The sequence below is a fragment of the Mixophyes fleayi genome, chromosome 4 (genome assembly GCF_038048845.1).
Source record: "Mixophyes fleayi isolate aMixFle1 chromosome 4, aMixFle1.hap1, whole genome shotgun sequence".
Taxonomy (NCBI): Eukaryota; Metazoa; Chordata; class Amphibia; order Anura; family Limnodynastidae; genus Mixophyes; species Mixophyes fleayi.
In genome coordinates this window covers 218,164,709-218,191,266 of record NC_134405.1, presented here as the reverse complement: position 1 = coordinate 218,191,266, position 26,558 = coordinate 218,164,709, and the positions used below count along the sequence as shown (strand labels likewise).

Genomic DNA, 26,558 nt, shown 5'->3' with positions numbered 1-26,558 from the left:
TACCTTCTTGTATTCCATCCTTATCTTTATGTCCTCACCTTTGACTGGGCAGGAGTAGAACATCTTGTATATTATTTATAGGATTATTATTTAATCAATATAACATCTGTATTAGCAGTTCTGATATCATCACTGATATATGTTGAATTTTGATGTCATCACTTCAGTGTTGATTAAGAAAACTTGTGTATTCTTATCCTGTTGATCATCTCACATATTCTTGACTATGTAGCAGGTTGATGCAATTTCCTCATGCTATGTGAATTGACAAATAAACATCTTCCACACAGTGAAGATTTACCATGGTGATATTACAGGACCCATTTTTCCTGGTTTACCCAAGTGTGGTTTGACAACTGGAAATCTGTACTTCAGTTTTTTAAATGTAACTTAGAGAATTGTGGATGTACCTAAATTATTTGAAGTAGTGAGATCATTCGCTTGTGGCTGATTCTTACTGCACTTGGCATCGTTAACAGAGAAAATATTATGTAACACGGATGGTCTGGTTTTCTGCATCAAAAGAAATAGAATGTTCTGTTACATCAGCTCACAGATAAAGTACACAGTGCATATCAGAAATACAATAGACACAAGGGGTTTATAGTTTTGGTTACTTTGGAATTTTATACTGTGTTCGTGCAGTTCCTCTTACCCAAACATAACTGTGAAAAGGATGTTTGTGTTATGTGCTTATTATGAGTTATGTATCTGTGTGCATGGTGGTATAAACTGTGTCTCTGCATTGTGAGAACTCACATACGTTTCCACACAAATAGACTCAACCTTCTTTTCCTGCATTCCATTCCAGAGATAAAATAGTACTGCAGTATCGAATTTTCATGCCTCCAGCTGAATGTTTAACATTTTAATAATTGACTAGTTAGTTACGGAATGTGTGCTCGTGTTTTCGTTTCTTTTATTGGCTTTGTAATACATCCTTATTCTTACATGATTGCATTGTTATTTGTAACATTTGCAGCTAGCGCTAGTTTGAGTTAATGTTATGTTTACTTTATCAATCGGTTCTGTAAGGTCAAAAAAAGGTGCCCTGAGAAACTATTGGCCTAATGAACACACTGGTGGAAAGTCCTCCGCCTTGCACAGCATGAAAATATATATATATATGATGATGATACAGTTTATTCACAGCTATTTTCTTAGCTTGGTCCTTGTTATTGAATATGTACCCCATTTAGACCCAGGGACCTAATTTTGAGATGTGGTGATACATACAATACACACACATATGACATTTGTAAATGTCAAAGGAATAGATGACTAAAGAGGGAACAATTTTCAACATTTTGAATGCATGAGGTTGAAGCAAGCAATTATAGGAACATGATCACAGTGAAAATGCAATAATTGAGGCCATCTGTAATATTTAACTATTAATATGGACTTTTGGTCAGGTAAGTATGCATTTAAGATGATTAAATGTGACTCGGAGGGGCCGATTCATTTTGGCCGCGTTATTCTACGGCAATAGTGCGCAGTATTACTGTTAGTATGGTCATTTTAATGCTTATTTTTGCTCACAGCTTTCAGGGCCGCGAGAAAATATCCAAGTTAAAATTACCGTATTAACAGTAATACTATTAGCGCTGCGTTATTTGCTAGCATAATATGGCCGAATTGAATCGCCCCCTTAGTGTGTAGCATAAGCATTTTTACTGTATCCACTTGGCAGTAAAAAATTGGTGTAATTATATAAATTCGGATGGAGAAGACTAGTTTGTGTGTATATATGTGTGTACCATTGCTGGAGTGGTGCTCACTAAAACTCTCTTGAAATTACCTTTTGGATTTTTTTAGCCTCCCATCATTTTCCTCTACTTTACTAAAGGTGCGCTGAACACACAGGGGAATGTGTTTATAGTGACTGTTTAGAACTTGATGCAGCCCTCCAAGGTTTTTTGGTGGACCCTACCTTTCCTGACAACCTCAATAGACTCTATTGTAATGCAGAATTTCTTAACAGTATTTAGTCCAGCAGCAAGTAGCACTACTGGTTGACAGTACTAGGGTCATGAGTTCGGTTCCCGACCATGGCCTTATCTGTATGGATGTTTGTATGTTCTCCCTGTGTTTGCGTGGGTTTCCTCCGGGTGCTCCGGGTTTCCTCCCACACTCCAAAAACATATGGTAGGTTAATTGGTTGCTGTTAAATTGTTTCTAATCTCTCTCTGGGAGTGTGTGTTAGGAAATTAGACAGTAAGCTCCATGGATCAGGGACTGATGTGAGTATGTTCTCCTGTACAGCGCTGCAGTATTAGTGGCGCTATATAAATAGCTGATGATGATGGTAATTGATCACTTAGAAAGGAAGCAGCAATAGAAAGGGGTTGTTCTAATTTGTGACTCAGTTGAAGCATTGTTATTGCACTAAATTATGCTAGTGGCTATTTGTTTCCTGTGATAGACCAGGCACAATAGTATACAGATGAAAAATGATAGAGGGTGGTTTGCATTCACCTCTGGAATAGCTTCATTAAAATACATGATGATCTTCTATGAAGTATTCTAAAACATTCACAAATGTGTATAATTCCATGAGCCCCATGCAATCCTTCCACTTTACCTAATTACAGTTGTTCGATTCCCTAAGCGATTAGCTTTTGTGACATGTGGTGTGCTTTACAAACACGGTAGTCTTCCCTCGTATACCTGGTATATCAGTACCTAGTATAACAAAAGTATTCCACTCCATGGCAACAACAATCTAAGTACTTTACTCAATTGCCAAACAACAGGATCTCTACAATCTGGCTGCATATCTGCCAATTCCCAAGGTAAGCGAGTAATGTATATCACTGCTCCAGCTTTACAGATAAGTGATTTATATGTCAGTGCAAATAATATTCACATTAAATGCAATATGATTTTGTTTATCTTGAGGGTATTTTGGTACATTTACCTTTTTAGACTTTCAGTTGTTTAAAGATCATCCTTGTTCTGATTTACATATTTAGATTTACTTATGCACCAGGTTTACATCAGGCAAGCAGACACACATGCATGCACACAACCAGGTCATATATCTGCAGGAAATAATTGTTAACATTTATTTTGATAGCGAAAAACCCAATCATTATTAGGCTTGATTTGAATGAAAGAAAAACAAAACTTCTAGCGGATATAATATTCCTCCTTGCATACGAATGGAAGTTACAAAAAAATTATTTTGAAAATATGCACACAAAATCATATAATACTTAAACGAACAATGAGGAAAGCCCCTGTTAGCTTCAGAAATAAATCATTCTGCCTTCTCAAATGCAAGCGGCAAAGCTGCATAGGTGTACAACTTGTTTTGGTGTACACTATGCAAACGAGAGCACACCCAGCAAAGCATCAGGTCCTTAGACAAGATGTCTGTTAAAGATTAAAAAAATATATTTCTCTTTCATCCATCTGGGGGACACTGCTAACCATGGGGTAGAGTAGGGTAGGGAGGAGTCTGGCACCCAAATAGTTAATCTTTTGCTGCTGACAGGCATATCCCCCTGCCCCTTCCCCACAGAACTGAGTTTGAAGCAGGTGCCCTAGGAGTATGGGCTGAAGTTTGGAGAGCTGCACAGTGACCTGAGTTCACTGGGTTTAGGCTTTTTTTGTTTTTAGCTGTTGACATAGTGCACGAGTGGCTCTGTGAGACAGAGCGCACTCGTGAGCAGAGAAGGACTGTACAGCGGGGGAGCCGCGGAACCCGCTGACAGGTTGGAAACAGTGAGACTTCTCGCACTCCTAGCAGAGTAAGGCGCTGCCACAGGCAGTAAGCGCCGGTGCTCTTGCCGTCCCTGGGGCCATGGAATATACCAAGTCCCCTCCTCAAGGAAAGAGGAGGGGTAACTTGAGCTAATGGTCGCGCTATTCAGCGCTTTGCAGAGGGCAACAGAGGAGCGGATAGCAGCGATTCCACTCACAGGAAGTTTGTGGAAATTGCTGTCAGTCTGCACAGGTGAAACAGAGAGAGCCAGGGAGGGGGGAGTTAGAAAACCTCCCCCCTCCCCCGCTGAGTGAGCAGGTGGAAGATTCCTTTTGGCGCCAAATTATAAAGGAAGGAAGGACACAGCAGCCATTTGGAGGAGGCACAGCTGCTGGCAAACATCTCCCTGCTAAGTATCATTTATTTTCTCTATATTGCATGGATAGAGAAGTATAATTGTTATGGGCATATATATTAAGTAGAGCCTGTATAAAACAACAAAATTTGGCTCTCCTGTGTTGATTCAGAGATGCTGTAATGTGTTAGACATAATTCGTTAGTATTTCTGATAACTATTGAGTGTTTGTGCTTGTCTGGTTGTTTGTGGCTTTGTTCTTCTCCCAATAATGGCTGATAAAAGTAAAGCAACACGTGCCAAACATATGATCTGTTCAAAGTGTAATGTTAAATTAACCAGTGAACGTCTGGATCAGGGGCTTTGTGCTGTGACACCTGTAATATTGCAGCCTAAAGACAGCCCAATTCAGGGGACAGAGCCTCCAGAGTGGATGGCTACCTTTTCACAGGGTTAATACCCTTGTGAACCTGTTATCTAAACCAGCAGAGATCCCAGTGGTGGCTATGAGACTTCCATCTACCTCTGAGATACAACCCCCAGTGAAGTTAGGAGAGGAAATGAGTAGTTCATTACCTCCAGAGGTTGGTTGTACAATTTCCTTCCCCGGCACTGCAAGAGTCACCCCACAGTGGGGAGGCGGGATGGTCGGCAGTGGCTAGAGGTCTTGACCGACTAAACCAATTGCTGGAAAATCCCAGACATATTCGTAGTTATAAAAGACATAGATCAGCTAATACGCTGTTGTCTCTGTCTGATTCAGAGGGATCCTCAGTGGAGGAAGGTGAATTGTTAGAGGATTCTGATCTTTCATTAAAAGAATCAGAAGGAAGCTCTAGGCACCAGGGTATGGACGATCTGGTAAAAGCAGTACATCAGACCTTGGGGTTTATTGAAATAGAGGAGACGAGGTCCTTGGACCGGTCTCTCTTTAAGAAGGCTTCTAAACAGGTGGTCAGGTTCCCTCACTCAGCAGAGCTGAGAGAGATTGCATCCGGACAAGAGGTTCACTGTGCCTAGAAAATTTGGTTCATTATATCCTTTACAAGAGGAGGACATGACCAGATGGGAACAGGTGGCGAGAGTAGATGCACCTGTGGCGAGACTGGTTCGCCAGACCACGCTACCCGTACCAGGAACGGCAGCCCTACAGGATTCGACCGATCGGAAGTTGGAAACTTTTTTGAAATCGGTCTTTACGGCTGCTGGTACAAGCTTCAGACCGGCATTATCTTCGGCCTGGGTAGCAAGTGCTATGGAAGCCTGGGCTGGGCAGTTAGAGTCCGCACTACAGGATTCGGAACTGCTCCCCTTGGCCATGCACCTTAAGGAGGCGGCAGGATATATATATGAGGCGGCTCATAATTCAGCCTCCATATCATCTTCTATTTCTGCTACAGCAGTAGCAGTAAGAAGAACATTATGGTTAAGAGTCTGGGATGCGGATTTGGAGTCAAAAAGATCATTAGAATCCATTCCGTATACTAGTGGGATGCTATTTGGTCCAGAGTTGGACTCCTGGATCTCACAGGACTCGGGGGGTAGAAGTACGTCCTTGCCTGTGAATGCTCCTAGACCCAGAGTTCCAAGGTTTAGTTCTTTTAGACAGCCTTTTCGCGGTGGCGCGTCTGGCAGAGGCCAGACAGTCAGGTCAAGGGCTGCTGGAGGTAGGAGACAGTCGCTTAGATGAAGGTCATCCTTTTCCTCCACGGTAGCAAGGTCCTCTTCCACCAAGCTGCCAGATAGACAGACGGCATGACTACCACCCTCCTCTGATAACGGAGGGGGGAGTGGGAGGACGGCTGCTGGGGTTTGCCCAGCAGTGGAAAGAGTCCTCAGGGGACAGGTGGGTTCAGGGGATCATGAGAAGGGGTTACATGATAGAGTTGGTGGAGCCTGCTCCACACAGGTTTTTTGTAACCAGTTTTACCCCGCTGTCCTCAAAAAAGACAGGCAATGCTCTCTTCTGTCGATTTGCTTCTTTTAAAGGAGTTTATTGTACAGGTTCCGGAGTACCAAAGAAGGGGAGGGGTTTTACGCAAACCTATTCTTGGTACAGAAACCGGATGGTTCATTCAGACCAGTGCTGAACCTCAAGCAGCTAAATCTGCATCTGATTGTAGATTCTTTCAGGATGGAATCCCTAAGATCTGTCATAGATGGCCTGGAGGCAGGCCAGTTCATGGCATCAATAGACATCAGGGATGCCTATCTTCATGTGCCAATCTGGGAGGGGCATCAGCCGCTCCTCAGATTCACAGTAGGCTCAGCTCATTATCAGTTCAGAGCTCTTTCGTTCGGGCTTGCCACAGCCCCAAGAGTATTCACAAAGATTATGGCGATTGTGGCAGCACTCCTTCACTCCAAAGGGGTGCAGATTGTATCTTATTTGGACGATCTTCTAATCAAGGCGTCAACGGTTCAGTTGTTGGAACAACATCTTCGCCTTTCGGTGAGGGTGCGGGAACAGCACGGTTGGCTCCTGAATGTAACAAAGTCACAAATGATCCCTTGTCAGAGAATGACATTTTTGGGACTAATAATGGACACTGCAGAGTTTTTCTTCCAGAGGACAAGATAAGGTCCTTGATGGAGTGGACAGACAGGGTTCTGTCACACAGGAGGCTGTCAGTACTCATGTGTATGAAGCTGCTAGGAAAGATGGTGCCATCTTTCGAGACGCTGCCATGCAATGGGACATTCTGAGCAAGTGGTCGGGGTCCTTCCTCTGTTTGCATCGCCAGTGGATGAGGTTATCTCTAGAGACCAGAAAATCCCTCAGCTGGTGGTTGTTAAAGGACAACCTAATAAAGGGCAGATCCTTTGCCCCGTGGGCCTGGATCTTAGTATCCACAGACGCCAGTCTGAGTGGTTGGGGGGCAGTGGTCCTTCACCAAAGGATGCAGGGTCTGTGGTCAGAGAGACAGTCGGTTCTTCCCATAAATGTGCTGGAACTTATGGCCATCCTGAAAGCACTGCAGAGGGCTCAGGGTGTGTTACAGGGAAGGCCGGTTCGCATCCAGTCTGACAATGCCACGGCAGTGTCATACATAAACAGACAAGGGGTCACCAGGAGTGCAAGAGCGATGAGGGTCACATTTCAGATTTTTGCCTGGGCAGAAAGAAACGTGCCTGCGCTGTCAGCGATGTTTATCCCAGGGAAACAGAACGTACAAGCAGACTATCTAAGTCGGCACGAAATTCTACCAGGGGAGTGGGCTCTGCATCCGGAAGTATTCTAGTTGCTGGTGGACAAATGGGGATTTCCGGATCGAGACCTGATGGCGTCAAGAGTCAACAGGAAAGTCCCAGAGTTTTGCGCAAGAACAAGGGACCCACTGGCTGTGGCAGTGGACGTCCTAACAATGCCTTGGGACTTCAGGTTAGGATACCTGTTTCCCCCCCCCCCCCATATCAATGATTCCCAGGGTCCTCCGAAGGGTCAGGCAGGGAGATCGACCAGTCATTCTGGTAGCTCCAGCCTGGCCACGAAGGGTAGGGTTCCCAGAGATTCTTCTGGTAGCAGTAGGTCAAGGGGTTCGGTTGCCACTACGAAGACATCTGCTGACCCAGGGACCGTTCTTACATCAGGGTCTAGACCGGCTGAATTTAATGGCATGGCTTTTGAATCCAGTCTGTGGAGAGCCAGAGGGTTCTCTGTGAGTGTAGTAGACACTCTCCTAAGAGCCAGGAAGCCAGTTTCGGCTAGGATTTATCACCGCATCTGGCATGTGTATATAACGTGGTGTAAAAAGAAATCTTACAATTCAAAATCCTTTTGTCTGGCTAGATTTCTAGCTTTTTTGCAGGGTGGCTTGGATGCGGATCTCCGGTTCGGAACCTTAAAGGTTCAGGTGTCGGCATTGTCAGTGTATTTTCACAGATGGCTGGCGGAGATTCCGGATGTTGGAACTTTTTTTTGCAGGGAGTTCTTCACATCCACCCACCCTACGTGCATCCTATGGATCCTTGGGATCTTAATTTGGTCCTGGACATTTTGCAGGAGCCTCCATTCGAACCACTTTGCTCAGCGGAATTGCGGTTCTTGACTTGGATGGCAGTTTTCCTGCTGGCTATTGCCTCAGCTAGGAGGGTCTTCGAAGTTGGGGCCTTATCTTTATAAAGAACCTTATTTGGTCTTTCATGAGGATAGGGCAGTTTTAAGGACTATTCCTTCCTTCCTCCCTAAGGTGGTGTCAGGTTTCCATATTAATCAGGAAATAGTGGTTCTAGTATTCAGCGAGGATCCTCAGGTTACTGGAACAAAAGGAAGTAAATGTTTAGATGTCGTTAGGGCGTTGTGGATATATGTTAAGAGAACTGCAAAGATACGTAAGACAGATTCTCTATTTGTGTTATTTGATTTCGCTAGGCGAGGATGGCCACCTAGCAATCAATTGCTAAGGTGGCTTACCCTAACAATTAGGGAGGCTTATGTCCGTACTAAGCGTCCTGTGCCGAAGCGTATTGTTGCCCATTCTACCCGTTCGGTTGGGGCGTCTTGGGCAGCGCAAAACGGGGCCTCAGCGGACCAGCTATGCAGGACAGCTACCTGGTCCTCGGTCCATACTTTCACAAAATGCTATCAATTTAATATTTTTGCGTCTGAGGACGCCTCATTTGGCCGTAGTGCTCTACGTGCGGGGCGATCAGAGCGGTCCCACCCATCAGAGGGACTGCTTTAGTAAGTCCCCATGGTTAGCAGTGTCCCCCAGATGGATGAAAGAGAAGAGGATTTATACTTACGATAAATCGGTTTCTCTGATTCCATCTGGGGGACACTGCATTCCCCCCCCCCCCCTCTTTTCTTTGTTTTGTGTGTGTTTGGTTGATTGGCCTATCTTCCTAAGGCTTTGTTAATCAAACTGAGTTCTGTGGGGAAGGGGCGGGGGGATATGCCTGTCAGCAGCAAAAGATTAACTATTTGGGTGCCAGACTCCTCCTGGTTAGCAGTGTCCCCCAGATGGAATCAGAGAAACCGATTTATCGTAAGTATAAATCCTCTTTTTTATTGTTCTGGGGAGTTCCTACATTTTGCATATATTTTCTGTTTAGTACAGTGCAACTTTAGCATTAAGCTACAATGCTATATACACCAAGTGTGGCATGGTGGTTAGCATTGCTGCCTCACAGCACTGGGGTCATGCTTTTTTATTCTGACCAGGACACTGTGTCCCTGTGGTGTTTGTATGAACTTCCTCTTTTTGCATGAGTTTCAGGTGCTTGGTTCTTTCCCATAATCTAAAAACATACTGGTAGGTTAATGTTTGAGTGGTAGAGAATTTTGACTACATTCCACTGGGGCAGGAACTTATGTGACTTTTAAACATTCTTTGTAAATCACAGTGCTATATAAATAAAAAATTATAAATAATATTTGCAAAAACACTTTTTAGTAAGCCATATTTATGGCAATTTTAGACTCATAGGAACCATGAGGGCACTGTTATGAAGTGTATATGTTGGCATAAAAATATAACAGGATAGGCATCTCTTGTTTGTGATTCTGTTACACCCCTATGGGTTTGCAAGACATGTTTATTTTGACACCGTACTTGTGTAACCCTTCAACAAAGTGCTGCTGGCTAGGGATACATTAATCCTTGTGCCATAAGGCATTGGCTGTCCTAACACAATGAGAGATAGAAATGAAATATGGGGCATAGAAGAAAATGATGTATACACGATTTTCATGTGTTCTTTTTCATGCCATATGTTCACTGAACATAACAAGAGTATGTTGTTCTTCTAGATCAGCCCTAAAACATACTTATACCTCTAATGAGATGTAGTAGCGCAGTCCAAGTCATATGGCACTATTCCTATATATGAGTAATCTGTCAGACACAGACCTAATGTAATATCATAATGTAGCATATATACATGAGCTTATTTTCTGCTAATCATTTTGCTACTAATGAATTGAAACAAAAAGGAAAGAGAGAGAGAAGTGCGGTACAGTAATAGGTGTTACACTGAATATTAAGTGCCTCTTAGTTTGCTTTCTAGCTGTAGGTTGTTTAACATGTCTGGAAATTTTCACAATGACAGTACATATTTTGAATTGAGTATGTGTTAAAACTTATAGCAATATCGTTCATCACAAAAAGAAAACTATTTTTGTACATTCTAACATTTAAGCACAAAGTAATTTGCATACAACCATTGGGATTAACAGCAGAGCTCTATGATAGACACGAAATCCAAGGCAAAATGCGTCAAGATGTTTGAAAGACCTGCAAAATAGTGGTGAATATAGATATACTTCATATACATATAAAGGGGCTGATGACATGGAGGAATGGGAACAGGCTATCACTTCAAAATCTCAGTGACAGATTCATGAAAGGCTCTTAGTTTTATCTATTTCATGAAGCAAAATATTGTGACATGTGGGTTAGCATAATTAATAGCTGTTGCTAAAGTAACACTTCTCATTGTTCCATCTCTTTAGGTAGGGCTTCATTAAACCAATTGCTGTTAATTTTTTGTTTTTGTTTTTGTTGTACAATTGTGACGCTTTATGATACAAAACAAGTGAAGAAGTGTCAGAACTGGGCACTGTACCTGCACAATATATTTTTGCCTTTACTTCTTAAGCAAAAGTATGGAAACATTTATTTAAAAAAAAAAATGTTGAGTGGGAACTTCAGCTGATTTGTGGCCAAATTGTGTCTGTGGGTCTTTAAAAATCGATCCTTGCCGTACATTAACGCTGCTACAATTCCCTTCTAGTATTTCAGCCCATAGTCCTAAAGTAATTGATTTTTGTGTTTATAATTATAGGTCATGAGTTAGTTTGATTTTCTGATTGCCACTAAATCTCTTGTCTGATTTGCAGAAGCAGAAATAGACATTAGGATGCGAGAAGAGTTTTCCAAAGTGTGCTTCGAGACCCTGCTCCAATTCTCATTTAGCAATAAAGTAACAACACCCCAAGAAGGATATATTTCTAGAATGGCCCTATCTGTGCTGTTGAAGAGATCTCAAGATGTCCTACACCGCTACATAGACGATGAAAGGCTGAGCGGCAAGTGTCCTCTGCCAAGGTATGTATGGGATTTTATATGCATTCTTAATATGTTTACTTAAGATTTATCCTGAAAAAATGATGCAGCAAGTGAATGTGGAGCTCAGTGTTTTCCTTGTGTGCACACAGGAGGATAATCATACACCCAAGAATGTGAATAGCAGGAGCTCACATATTGAAAAATAATACTGACATAAGCAATGTTATTTTTTTGTCTGGGTGATATATCTGTTACACTCTGCGTGCATTTCATTTGTTTTTCTTTCCTTAATATGCAGTCCAGTATAATTTTAAAGTCCCCAGGCAAGCCATTAACTATGTATAAGTTTCCATTTGAAAATTATAAAGTAAAAGAAAATAGATGTTCTCTATAGAGCTTTAATATTAATCATAGGAGGATATTGAACCTCTGGTAGAAGGACTCACTGTTACTTCCCTGATATCCAATTCTGAATGTCAGCCTAGTATCTTATACAAAGGACTGTGCACATTACAATCCCTGCCACAGGAACACATCCTAAAGGTAAAATAATTTAAGTGGATATACTAGTGTGTTATAGAAAACAGAAAAACGATGGAAGTGATGTTTTCAGTGCCTGTATCAATGCCAATATTCACACAATATTTACAAATGAAAAACGACAAAAATAAAGTAGTGTAGAGTTCTACCATTCATGTAATTTCATCAAAGATTATCAAAATTGCCCATATAAATGTTGTGCAGGTTAACAGTGCCACACTCTCCATCCTCTAGGAGTTTTGGTTATAGAATGAACTGACAGGCTTTCTGGGCATTACTGACTCACTTTATATGTGTGCATCACGTTCGATCAAACCAATCATAAGAATAAGAGAAATTTAGTGTACATGATCGTTTTGGTTTTCATGCACTTAACTTTAAGAACCTGTATTATTATATAGGTTGTAGTATATATTAGAGCATATTTCCCTCAGATATAGTATCTATAGTGTGTGCTGCACATTTTATCCCTTGAAAATAAATGCAGCAACTTATAATTACAAAGTAGGTGGTAACACTGTATACTTTGACCAGATTGCCATGGCATTTGTATGAAACTTGGAACTGTGTAATCCTAAATGAACTGCGTAGCTATAAATACCTCTTGTCAAATGCTTGTTGGGGGAAATACCTTTTACACAGTGCATGTACTGTAATGTGCTCTCCAGAGTTTTTTTTTTTAACTAATGGAGGTTTATATTTGGATTTTTCAGGCAACGTGTAACGGAAATAATATTTGTTTTAAAGGCTGTAAGCACGCTAATAGATTCTCTTAAGAAAACCCACCCAGAAAATGGTAAGTACTGAGTAGTACTTGTTGTTTTTTTTTATGTTTGCTGTGTAATGGTTCATTATTTAATTAGCTCTGTCAGGGGCGTAACTAGCAGTTGCTGGACCCATGTAATTTTTGGGGGAAGGAGTGACGGCGTTGCATATTTCCTCATCACTTTAAAGTCCCCCACACAGCTCCTCTGAGCAGGCATAGTGGAGCCCTGTTTGGGGATACAGTGTCATCACAGTAGAATGAAAAACAAGCTCCTCTGCGCATGTCCCTACCTCTGCATATGCTCAGAAGATCAGACTGTGATTCACGCTTCATTGAGTCCCATAGTAGCTGCTGGCTGTCATCTCAACACCAGATTTTAACCCAACATGCCCTTAAATTCAAACTACTACTTTGGGATCATTGTCAGCTTTCTTTTGAGGTTTCACATGTGGATATATTGCAATGTGTATGGCCAGCATTAACCTTCTATATACCTTTCTTATGTATGTTAAATGTGATTTCAAAGCTAGGGTTTCACTAGAGTTTATTGAGGGTTTTTTTTTATCTTAGGTGACTTCATTGTCTTTTAATGTCCCCTCCTGCAAATTTAAATAAATACATTGTTTGAGCTTTCTGGCTCCTTTTGGTGCTTTTCAGCCACATCGTTATGTGATATGACAAAGTTCTTAGGTTTGTTGCCTTTGGATATGACACAAAACTAGCAACTGGAAACAGTTGTGTCCAATGCAGAGAACATAACAGGGTAGTATCTACTAATGGGCAATATAGTGGTTCCATAGTAATTCAGCAGTAATAGAAAGTAATGGTATGGCCGTATGTAACTTTCATTACTGCAGAATTACATTTGTCCCCCCCTCCCACTACAACTAAATAAAACCTAGCATCTATGCCTGCTCTGTAGCACACCAGAAGCTCACAGTTGGCAGATCACCGAAGATCTACCTCTACTTCCCGATGACCTGCATTAGATTTCAGTAGGAGATATATTAGATGATCTTTTATGGTTATGTGTATAATGTGTATGATATTGGTGTAACCCGTATATAGTGATCCGTATAATATCAGTGTGACCTCGGTATAATGATCAATGTGTATCGATTGTGTGATGTTGGTGTGACCTGTGTATAGTGATCAGTGGGTGTCGGGGGTGTGATGTCTGTGTGACCTGCGATCAGTGGGTAGCATGTGTGTGTGATGTCTGTGTGACCTGCGATCAGTGGGTAGCAAGTGTGTGTGATGTCTGTGTGACCTGCGATCAGTGGGTAGCAAGTGTGTGTGATGTCTGTGTGACCTGCGATCAGTGGCTAGCATGTGTGTGTGATGTCTGTGTGACCTGCGATCAGTGGCTAGCATGTGTGTGTGATGTCTGTGTGACCTGCGATCAGTGGCTAGCATGTGTGTGTGATGTCTGTGTGACCTGCGATCAGTTGGTAGCAAGTGTGTGTGATGTCTGTGTGACCTGCGATCAGTGGGTAGCATGTGTGTGTGATGTCTGTGTGACCTGCGATCAGTGGCTAGCAAGTGTGTGTGATGTCTGTGTGACCTCCGATCAGTGGGTAGCAAGTGTGTGTGATGTCTGTGTGACCTGCGATCAGTGGGTAGCATGTGTGTGTGATGTCTGTGTGACCTGCGATCAGTGGGTAGCATGTGTGTGTGATGTCTGTGTGACCTGCGATCAGTGGGTAGCAAGTGTGTGTGATGTCTGTGTGACCTGCGATCAGTGGCTAGCATGTGTGTGTGATGTCTGTGTGACCTGCGATCAGTGGGTAGCATGTGTGTGTGATGTCTGTGTGACCTGCAATCAGTGGGTAGCAAGTGTGTGTGATATGTGTGTGACCTGCGATCAGTGGGTAGCGGGTGTGTGATGTCTGTGTGACCTGCGATCAGTGGGTAGCATGTGTGTGTGATATGTGTGTGACCTGCGATCAGTGGGTAGCATGTGTGTGATGTCTGTGTGACCTGCGATCAGTTGCTAGCATGTGTGTGTGATGTCTGTGTGACCTGCGATCAGTGGCTAGCATGTGTGTGTGATATGTGTGTGACCTGCGATCAGTGGCTAGCATGTGTGTGTGATGTCTGTGTGACCTGCGATCAGTGGCTAGCATGTGTGTGTGATATGTGTGTGACCTGCGATCAGTGGGTAGCGGGTGTGTGATGTCTGTGTGACCTGCTGTGACGAAATGAGTGGGATAACCCTGTGAGCATTCGGTGTCTCATTTCTCACATAATGTGGATTATAGTACTTTTTATAGCCCATGCTTTGTTCCCAGCTCACCAGACTACAACTACATTGTCCAATAACATGTGGCTAAGGGGACATTGTAGTTCAGTGTACATATGTATATTGTATATTGTATATTGATAACTTGCAGTAAAGTTGCTATTCATTGTCTTTAAAGTGAAGCCAGGGGGATTGTGGGTAGAGATCAGGTTGCCATGTGCTGTAGGAAAACTAATTAGTGTCCATTGTTCTCACCAGGCTAGTCCAGACAGGTCATCTACCAGGGGGGGTTCTCTGGAAGGACAGCTCATCTTCACTCCCCTGTCCAACCCCCCTAGTCCAGCACTGACCAATGGTTAAGTAGAATAGACCCAGGGGTTTGCCCAGGAAGGGGAAAGACTGTGGAAATTAGACCTGTGATATAGGGAACAACTCCAGGGGGGAAGTGTGTTCATGCTTGGATTTCATTCATGAAGGTGCAAGATCTAGTTTTGAATTGTCGTTTTCTAACTCGAGTCTATATATGCAGCTGAGAGGGATCCATGGGTCGTGAAGTCTGGACAGCAGATGACTATATCTCCTTAAGCTAGTGGGGTAAAGGACAGATAATGTGGTAAATCTGCCTGGCATTTATTTACTGTGTGTACATAATATTCTAGTGTTGTTTGTATGACAATAAATATACTGTTGTATTTTTATAACTGCATTTTGCCTGAGTGACCATACGAATCCTAGAAGGTACTGGGTAGACTTCCCTGGCATAGGAAGGCACCCGTGGGTGGCCAGCCAGCGTGAAGTGGGTAGCTTTAGATGCTATCTCGCATTAAAACAATTAAAATTGCTAATTGCCCTGTGCCACGACCAGACACACAAATTAAAGTTGCAGTTCTGTGACAATAGATATATAATACATATTTCATACTTGCCTATTCTCCCAGAATAGCTGGAGGGGCATTTTTTTTAAAGTTGGCACGTATAATGCATATACATAAGGATTTTCATTTTATGGAGAGTCTGCAATACTTTTTATGTTCCATGTAAAAATGATTTTGGTGCAGTTATTTGGAGTAGGTCTCTTGGCTAGACTAGTGCCAGTATGTTGCAACCACTTTTATACATGTTTGATCCCATCAACCACTACCATCATTTTGTGTTCTAGACTGTGCCGGAATCACACTAATATGTTAAAATGTTTTATATGATCTTTCTTGCTCATGATTTTTATTTTGAACAGTATAGAACACCAAGCTATGATGGTAATTGTCACCTGTAGATATTTGAAATAATGGAATCAACCTATTATCTCTATTATGAAATATTTGCATCTCCATGTGGATCAGTATATTAAAATAAAATCCGTGTAAACTAAAGGAGATGGGAAAGAAATGCAGATTGTGGAATTAACTGAAAAGACTAGCTGAAGCAATATTGTGCTTGTGTGACCTTCAAGGTTGGTGACTCATACATCCTGAGGCAACACATTCATCAAACCTTTCCTTCTGAGATGGATGACAGGGTCACCATAGTTTCCCTTGCCCCCATCTCTTGATGAACGTCACAACCTCAATCTAAGACAGTATTGGTATTCTTATACCTTTCAGGCTCTTCTACCACAGAGGCAGTCATTGTGCTGCACACCATCTTCCAAGTTTGATCCCTGCCTCCCACTATTCTCCTCCTGGAATATATTAGTACCTGTCTGTGTTGGGTTCTTCTTATAACTTCTCGTACCATGCAGTTGTTGCTGTGGATTGCAGACACTACTTGTGAATAAAGTAAATTTTTGCTTTGTTAAACAGTAGTTGATTATTGCAGCATAAGCCCTTCCTTTCCTTTTTTTGCTATTTTACTACCTCCTTCACTTTGTATACACTTTAGTGCTTTTAAAGATCCAATATTAAACACAAAGCATTGAATCACTTCTGTAAAACTATTTGCACAATGATACTGAACAGTGAAACATTCTATGTAAAGCGCTGAGTACTATATTGGCGCTGTGAAAATAAGGTTTATTTGAAGGGTTAATCAATAATATAGACCCTGGTTTACCAGGATAGCCAACAGATTCAGTCCATTCAGTCCTCCAATGCCTGAAAACTGCATCAAAAATAGGACAATATGTTTCTTTTGAGCCAATTCCCAGTAACATATTTTGCATCTCTTGATGCTACCAGTGCAGTAGAGTGCATCAAAAGTGCATTGAAAATGTGTTAAAAGACGTATCGATAAAAATCAAAATGTCTAATGTGTTTGTTCTTACAAGCTTTTTGTTTATCGGTTTGGAATTATTTATTTTGTACTATATTAAAGGGAAACAATACTGATGTTTTAATTATTTTAATGTTTATTTTTTTCTTTTTGCTTAAACTTTCAGTATAAATATTACAATTTTATTATTGTTTTGACATTTTATACCCTGGAATACAAGTTGCTGTGAGATTACTTTGTACATCTCTAGCTCTTACATGAGTCGAAAAAGAACTCAACTCTTATTTATTTACACTTAAAGTTAACCCAGAAAATCACTACCTACTGTATTGTAAATAACTGTGGAAATGTGCTTGCTGATCATAGGTACAGCGAATAGAGGGTTTTATTGTACACACGCTTTGAATGCTAGCTCATAAAAGACAATTGTTGTGCTTATGAAGTGAAGGGGGGAGCACTCTTCCCTGTTATATAGGAGAGATTGCACTTATAATACACTTATAAAACATTGCATGGAGCTGTTTCAGAGTTTAGTTTTTCCCAGGAGAATGCAGGTTTGGAGAATTCCTCATTCACATCAAACTGTCACTTCAGGGACAAATGAACACCATCAGAGCTGGAGGTTTTCTAGCTGGAATAAGTGCCAGCATAAAAAGTGCTCTAACACCACCCTGAATTGAACAGGAATGGTAATTAAACTGTAGTAATTGAAGCTCTAAAATTAAACATTTGGGTGACAAAAAGTGTATTGATTGGGACACAAATTCTATACAGGAAAGACTTTGATACGAGTGGAACTTTCCAAAATTGATAGGCTCATGTTTGAAGAAACTGGACACAAACTGGCTGGCCTGATCGCATGATTGTGTAAGACTTAAAATGATCTTGGAATCTGATTTTACTTCTACATTCACTTTTCAGCAGCACAAATTATAACCTCTTTAGTGGATACAGTTGTTGGCATGCCTTTTCTGAGGTTTATACTGTCCACCGTATTGTATTATTGTTCTGTTGTTTTATACAGAAGCTGCTTCCACAGCACATCCCATAACTTTGGAGTTGTAATGTCTTTCACTGCACATAAAACCTAAATACTGTGAAGGAGGATACCTTTGTGTAGCCTATTAAAAAGTGATGTATAGTATGCAAGAGGACGTAAAACAGAGGATTAGAGACACATAGGTGCCTTATCTATGCTAAATGTGTGAAATAAAACTATTTTTACACAAGAAATAGTTAACCATTCATACACCCACGCAGTACCAGTAATCTCTCGGCTTGGGTTACAGTAGTCTGCAAGTGGTGACTAACTGCAGATGCTTTTATATGCTCCTGGAATGCTGCTGATGTATTTAACTCCTACACTGCAGTTTGGAATGGTGAATAAAACTCGAGCGAATTTGCCAAAATATATATTATTAGAAATTGAGTTCCACTTCATGTTCTCGTTGAAGTGCATTTGTAAACGCTGTTAGTGCTCAAATAGAGTAGTAAACACTGTGAGGTGTACACGTTTATAGCCTTTAATTGTGGTGTTATTTCACTTCTCACTTTCATAGCTTGCCTCTGCAATCTCATGTGTGAAAGAATAACATAAAATGCCCAGGGCCTATGATTGTGTATGCTCACATGTATTGTTGTGCATGTTGTTCACCTTCAGAAAAACTCTTGTCAAGCTAGTGATTAGTTTATCATTGTAAGAATGCAGTTGCAATTCTAACAGCAAATTTAACGTACAATGCATGAAGTCCATCTGGCATTTGTTAAAACTGCCATATTGTAACTATATTCTCTTTCACAAATGGTCAAGCTACATTGACCTTCCAATGAATTCAGATAAGGGCTTACTTTACTGCTATGTTCCTATCTATGCATGTCAAAAAAGCTTACAGAAGAACAAGTGCATAGAACTTGCTGCATTCTTTAACACAGCTGTACTATTTTAGGATATGAAGTGCCCTGCACACTGGAAATTTATTTTTAATACACTTTTCATGTATTAACTCATGAAAAGCATATTATAAATACTTATGTTCAACTGTAAAAGCAGGCACTAAGATCAGTAAGCAGATAGACAGATAGGTTAAGGTTTACTTGTTGTGATGGTTATCCTCTTGGCCACTTACTTTGGACCAGGACTGCTGAGTAGCAGGTAGAGCATTAGCTCAGGGGATGAGTGAGTGTGTTGCTCATTGAAAAACAGCAGGTATAGATGCCTTGCAGGAATAGAGCATGATCTTCAGAAATAGTGATGTCTATTGTTTTATCAATATATCTTAAAAAAAAAAACACAAATATAAACACTCACCACACCCACAAACTTTACATGGCTTTGTTTGTCACCCTTTTTATACATTTTATTTAAACACATGTGCAGCCCCCTGTCACTTTAAACAGCACAAGTTTAGTCATTTAATTTGCACATGAATCAGTCTGGACTTTGTTCACATAGTTTAAATTATAGTCTGTGATGGGGGTGAGTGGGTGTTTTACCCCACCCTGTCCATGCACTGCCAGGGTGAGGGAGGGTCTCTGATTCCTCTACATCCTGACATCACTAAGTCTAAGATATTGTTTTTGAGAAATCTCCGGCCCAAACTATTTCAAGAGTTTCGACCTTCTAATGACTCCTGGTGCTTCAGAAAAAGGATCTCCAAGTGAGGAACCAGTTTGCAGCAGTCCAAATTCTACTGGTCCCCTTTTCTCCCACTCTCCTGCATGGTTCAAGCCTACAAGAGAACTCTGCATGGGAGCTACTGTGGGGGTTCCCAGTACTGCCTTCTCCCCTTCCCAGCAGCTGGGGAGGCAGCCCAACACCTACAGAGCACACACTGGATCAACGGGGTTGGGACACCACAGAGCTTATCTGGTTCTTGTGAAAGGAACCAAAGCTGCGACACAATATTGCTGGATTGTACCACTTTCTCTATTGGACCACCAGTTTGTTTGTTTGTTTGGGGGGAAGAGTAAAAACAATTCTTTTTATAAATAATTGTGCCCCAAGACGCCATGGCTCACATCATACTCACTGTCCCTGTCCTGGCCGTCGCCATGACGACCAGGACTTTACTTCCTGTCCTGTTGTCCTGAAAGTCTCCTAGACAATGGTTCGGACACTCTTCTATTCTAATTAGTGCCGCGGCTTGGCAAAAGTGCCAGCCGGGCGTGTGTGCATTGGCTAGGAATTGTTATTAATCAGCCCCTGGGGCTGATTATGCACAGGCCGAGTGCCTGTTTCTTTATTGGCCACCTTGTGTATTTAAGGCAGGGAGGGCTTAGCCTCCCTGCCCTGCACCAGATACTTGGCTATCTGATTTGTTTTCCCTGTTGTAACCTTGGCTTGTTTTCTGGTCCCTGCTTGTTTGCCTGTGCCCTTTGACCTTTTGCCTGTTCCTGGATTTTACTTGCTACCTGCTTGTCTCTGGTTCCCTACCCTGCGTTTAGCCTGATAAGCTTCTACTACCATTGAGTTAAGTCCTGGGGGCATCTGAGTACCTCCGAACGCATCCTGTTCTACAGGAAAGGCGGCTGCTAACGATGAAGGCCTCTACTAGTCTGATTCTAGAAGTTTATCAGATAGCCACGGCCCTAACTTTTTTTAAACATGTTACATTTGTACAATTACCCTTCTACATTACTACACATAATAACACATGATTATATAGGGCAAAGCATTCCTGCTGCACGTGCAGAGTATGGTGGAAAGGCCACAACAGAATATTGTTTTAAGTTAACTGAAAAATGCCTACAAGCAGTTGTTTTTTTGTTTTTTTGTTTTTAAATCATGGTACATTTTTTTTCCAAAGCTTCACACAGGATGAATAGAGTTTGCAAATGGCATTTAAAAAAAATACATAGGCACAATGTTCATATTATATATGCTCTCCCATTTCTAAGTGCCCCCATGTACCTCCCAAGGTTAAAAAGCAAAACAAAAAAAACAATTCTACACATGTGACTTTGACAGGTGAGCCGACCCTCTGCCAGCTGCTGGACCTCTTGTCAGCTGCACCCATTGCTACTATAGTAATTACTCCTTTGATTAGAAGCACCATGAAGGTGTTATGATTTGCTGCTAATACTATATGAAAAACGCTTGTCTGATAAATATATCAATTTCAACTTTGAAAACTGAGAGAAACCTTTACTAATAACATTATTATACAAGATTAGGAAAGCTGCGCACACCGATATTTTCATGCAAAGATAATGCAAAGGATGATGTGTTGCAATGTGATTTGTCATTTTATACTTACTTTACTCCATTTTGAATATATTTATATAATATATATAATTGAATAGACTAGAAAAACCGGAAGAAATGTAAAGTCACAGACAAAATAAGGTATAGTATAGGGAACTGTAGTATTGAGAATTTATTTGTATGGCTCAATGAAAATTTAGTTTGATTTTGTGAATTACCACTAAAACACATGAAAATAATTTGTTCAAACCTAATATGCATTAAAATCTGTTTTTATTCACAAAGTTAACCATTCCATACACCTACTATCCATCACATGCAGAAATATTTTTAGATAAGCTACTCCGAGCTTGGTGGATAACAACAAGGGTATCTATGCAGCTACAGAAGGAGATTTAGTTAAGATAAATGGTGAATGACTATCATAGTTGTCAGCAGCTGACTCTTAAGATTTCTACAATCTATCATTCCATCCGTACCACATCACTGGTAGCTGGGTAAAAATGCCAGTCACTAATCGCTGATTTAATATTGGTGACCAATAATGCTTCCCTTCACCCAACACCAGCTACAATTATTATTCCGTTGTTTTTCCCACACCTCTTAAATTGTAAGCTCATTTGGGCAGGACAATCTTTACCTTATGTATCATATTACTGTATGTAATTTGTTTGTATCATAATTCTTTAAATGAGCAGCACTGCATTATAGGTTGGTGCCTTATAAATAAAATATATTGATATCCAATACATAGATTACACAATAAGTATTTGGTGCAGTTAGTCACTCATGCTGGACACACACTTTATAATTCAGTCACTTCTACAGAGATGTGAACCTTTAAAAACAGCTGACAATCTCTCACTGGCACCATCATCAAACCTACTTTCCACCCAAACAGACCAGGGGGTAAATGTATCAAGCTGAAAGTTTTCCGGCAGGTTTGAAAAACCAATCAGATTCTAGTTATCATTTATTTAGTACATTCTAGAAAATGATAGCAAGAATCTGATTGGTTGCTATAGGGAACATTTCCACTTTTCAAACCCACGGGAAAACTCTCGGCTTGATACATTTACCCCCAGATCTCTTACAAGTGAATTTTGATAAGATGGGACTACACGCTTTACAATGGTCAGCTGGTTTGGTTAGAAGTTGTCAAATTGGCAAAACAGTTCTGTGACAAACTAGCTTCTGTTCCCTGCCGACATGCAATACTGTATCGTATTTCTAGGAGACAATGTAAGTAGCCAGACTGTCAGGTGTGTAGAACTGTACTTAGTAATAGATTAAGGATGATCTGTTGAACAGTTTACAGTTCCAAGTAATAGCAAATGATTAGCTTGGGTTGAAAAGTTCTTAAGTTTTATTACACAAATTATATTTTATGACTGCAGTATTGTGTAAAATGAATCAAAGAAATGTAGTTTTATTTGATAAATTCCTAATGCAATATATTTGCTTTGTTGCAGTTGATGGTAACACCTGGGCACAGGTGATTTCTCTCTACCCAACATTAGTAGAGTGCATAACATGTTCGTCCTCTGAAGTGTGTACAGCTCTCAAAGAAGCTCTAGTTCCATTTAAGGACTTCATGCATCCACCAGCAGCCAAGGTGCAGAATGGAGAGTCTTGACCGCTTTGAATGATTGGGATTGAGAGAAATACACCGAATCTACTCCTGATGAATGTTTCCTCCGAAGTGAAATTATTTTTCAAAAAGGACACATTTCACCTTTTAACTATACTAATGAGCTCCGCCATTCATGAAAACAAGCTTACACCTCAATAAATGTTCCTGTGTGAGTAGCAGTGTGAGCCTTTCTGAATATAAATTGATTAGGTGCAGTAAATTATCATTTTGTTTCAAAACGAAAGGGGTGAGGACTTACCTGACAGTGGTAAATTAAACACAAATATTGAAATTCAGTCAAACTTAGACTGGCGGTTTGATTCCTCTGGAAGTACAGTATGTACTTAATTTTATGCAAAACAATACTATTAACATTCCATATTTTTGTTAGCCTTTGTAAACCAAGAGAACTGTCATATTTGTGTGTAAAATAAATGGTACAGTTCTGTAATAAATTGTCCCATTATTTAAAACCAGATTGGTACTGGCAGTGTTCAGCGCATAATAATAATTTGTAGTGATTTAGTGATCTTTATATTAGCACTTTTTGTAAAAAAACAAAAACAAAAAGCTGCCTTCTTTAATTAGTGCATATTGTAATCCTTTATGTGAACAACTAATTATAAAGAAATTCATTTGAATGTATCTTGTTTATATGCGGTGATTTGTGATATGAATATTAAAAGCACAATGATCCAATATATTTTTGCAACTCAAAACGTAAAGAAACAAATAGAATGCTGGCATGCAGCAATGTCCATATTGTGTTACTCTCTTCATATTTTCAGTGTTGTATGAATAGTTTTGGGGTTTTCAAGGAGGGAGGGGGGGTTAATAGTGGTTGTATGAAGAAATATTTGAGATTTTAAAGACTTTCCGGTTTAATATAAATTTAGCTGCTACTTCATGTCAGCTATTTGTCTTGTCTGTAACGAATCTTTGTGTATAACAAAAACATTGTTCAGAGATAGTTTATGAACACTAAGGAATTATGTGTATTGCGTATTTGATCTAAAGAGCTCATCCAGACGAGGAACCTATCTTATTACTATTCAATATGGAATAGAGTTTGAGAAGTCTGTGCAGTTATCTCTCTGAGATATCATTGCTCTCCATGCAGGTAGAATACATTGTTATTGGCAACTGTTTTAGCATCTTGATGAATTTTCAATTTTTTTTCTCTACCTGATGAACATTGGCTTGGAAGCAAATATATATCTATTATATATCGTTTTTTAAAATAGTGCAGACACTTTAAGGACAATTCAGCAGTTTATAGGCATCTCCAATCCCTCGCTTCAAACTGTGTGCTATCTCTTCGGGAGCATGGTAATCACTTACAGCCAGATGCTTGTTCTGGTCCCCATTGCTGTTCAAGATGGATAACTAGAACTATTGACACTGTAAAAATAAACACAGGGCCGAATGAGGGTTGAGGCCTTGGCAATTGTTCTCCAAATTTACCATCATTAGATCTTGGGGTGGTTTTTGAAGTAATGAATTTTAGTGAATTTGATCATTATTTTTCTCAAAATACACATTCAACATAACACAAAGCAGAAACATTTTTAGTGATATTATAAGAAATGTTGCCTTGTTTGTGTTGCTCGCCAGAATAAAACGCATTCTTAGCATCTGTTTGGAATGCTGCTACCACATTATTTTTTTATTGAAATTTTCTCCAGTTCAAAGCTATCTGCTTAACTATTGAGTCACTTAAAGCCGTTATCATCTAATGTTTCACATAGAAAACTCTTTTTTCCTCAGAAACCACATCTCATATGCCCATGAGTAGCAGACTTAATGGTGGGAACCAGTTTGCTAATAGGGAAGTGCCATCACATTTGGCTTACATTTCCCCCTTTAGTCAAGCTGATTATATTAGAGGTTCACTTATTTTTACCACCAAGGACAGTGAATGTTGTTTTCTCTAACTCAGATTACCATTCCCTAATTTAATGTTGTAGTGTTAAGTCATTTTATTACAGGTATGAAGTAGCCTAATTAAGTCTAAAACAGAAATGTAAGAAGAGAATTTTTAGCAATATGGTAATAATGACATAAATGTTTTTTAAAAAATATTAATATTGTTTATCATGCTTTAAAAGAGGAACAGTTGCATTTCCCTCTCTGTACTTTTGTCTCTATAGTTGCCTCCCAACCTCGCCCTCACGGATCTATTATCTGCAGCAAAAATCCATTCTCCAACACTGCAAAAATGGCTACACTCAGTCCTCAAACCATAATGATTTCTTCATTCCAAAAAATGATCATGCTTGCGTTTTTTTAAATGGAACTAAAAACGTTTCTCACTTTCACTCTAAGGGCTTGAACATAAGGGAGCTGTAAGACTATGCTAGTTAAACGGAATAGACAGAACCTTCCATTTTTCCCCTCTATCACAGCGAAGCGCATTTAATAAAGCTCTGAAAGTATTAAAACTCTTACCTGTAGTGTTCAGTGCGGTAAAAAACAGGTCAAACTAGTCCTGACATGACTATGTATTTAGCCAGCGCTATATGAGTGTTCCCATAAAATGCCATTATATTTGGAAGGTGCATTTAACACTTCTGAACACTGTAGGTAACAAAAACATAGATGCAAAATGAACACTTGTTAGAAAGTGCTTGTATGTACAGGTTAATTCCTTCTTCATTTATTTCTCAAACTATCAGCACAGTAGAGGTTTGTTAATGCATATAAATAATGCTTTAAAAAGCACCAGCGTGTATGAGGCCTTATTGTTTTTACATTACAACAAAGATGTCTTTGTCTACATTCTTTACTTGTCAAGTGTTGAACAATCTGAAAAAAAATTGGTGGGAATGTAAATTTTGTTTGTTTCTTAAGGCAACTGTAACCAAGTTATGTTAAAGAAGTACAGATTTTTCATATTTATATCTTGTTAAAGTATCTCCGAAAAATAGAAGTTGTTACATGTCCTGATGTCTAGGTTTGCAGCTGAATGAGCAGGGGGTAACAGCGGTTACCCAAATTACAGCAAGCAACAGTCCATGTATGGATGTTGGTTTGCTCGCGATCTTGCTGAATTAGAATGAACGTCTCCTATATATTTTCAGTAGTTGGGCAAGTATAAAGTGTTAAAACCAGCATGAATATAATGTACTACAGCATTGTTCTTACACAATTGCTGAATGAAGACATCTGTTACAGATTTGATTTACACATTGACCCTTCGATATACCCTCGTTGTTTACAATAACATGGATTTTATGCTCTGATTTTAGATTGCTACACTATTTGTTTTTTGGTATTTACACAAGGAGACTAGATTAAATGTGAATCTTTATATCCAAGATATTGGATAACTATACACTGATGTAAAAAAATACATATTGATCAATTGTTTACTATTGTGAAGACCACTGTGAAAATATAATTAAAGTTTCTTGGTTTTATATTTAATGATGGAAACTACTTAAATATGTTGTAAAATATTTAAATATGTCGTAGTAATGGCATGACACATTTCACTTAAAATATCTTTGCTGTCTACATCCAAGCTAGTTGTTAAATTCAGATTTTATTCTGGTTGTATATCTGACAGTTATGCAGTGTTAACAAGTGTGAAAATAAATATAAAAGGCTTAGATGCAATTTGTATTGCCCTTTAATGATGGTACATTTTATAACTTAATGTGTTTCATAGGTGGTATATTGGTTTATTAATATACACATGGAGCAGGTTGCTTAGAATAATGTACTTAGGCTGCTGCTTAAACTAAGGATGAGCGGGCTCGGATTCCGCTAATCTGAGCCCACCCGAACAGTGCGGATACGACAGGATCCGAGCACTGTTCGGGTACTTCCGCCCGGCAAAAAGATCCGAAACGAGGCTATGACATGCAAGTCTCGCGTCGGATCTCGCGA

At 40.1% G+C, this 26,558-nt stretch overlaps 1 protein-coding gene across 3 annotated transcripts in view; it reads left to right on the top strand.

Moving 5' to 3' along the window:
* The window catches only part of MON2 (MON2 regulator of endosome-to-Golgi trafficking), a 130,242-nt gene extending 103,964 nt beyond the window's left edge, over positions 1-26,278 (top strand). For all 3 annotated transcript variants that reach the window (XM_075209344.1, XM_075209343.1, XM_075209345.1), the window contains 3 exons: positions 10,906-11,113; positions 12,328-12,410; positions 22,507-26,278. In XM_075209344.1, the coding sequence (XP_075065445.1) occupies positions 10,906-11,113; positions 12,328-12,410; positions 22,507-22,670 (455 nt within the window). In that variant the 3' untranslated portion in view covers positions 22,671-26,278. The remainder of the gene's footprint in view (positions 1-10,905; positions 11,114-12,327; positions 12,411-22,506) is intronic.
* Positions 26,279-26,558: the final 280 nt, after the last annotated feature.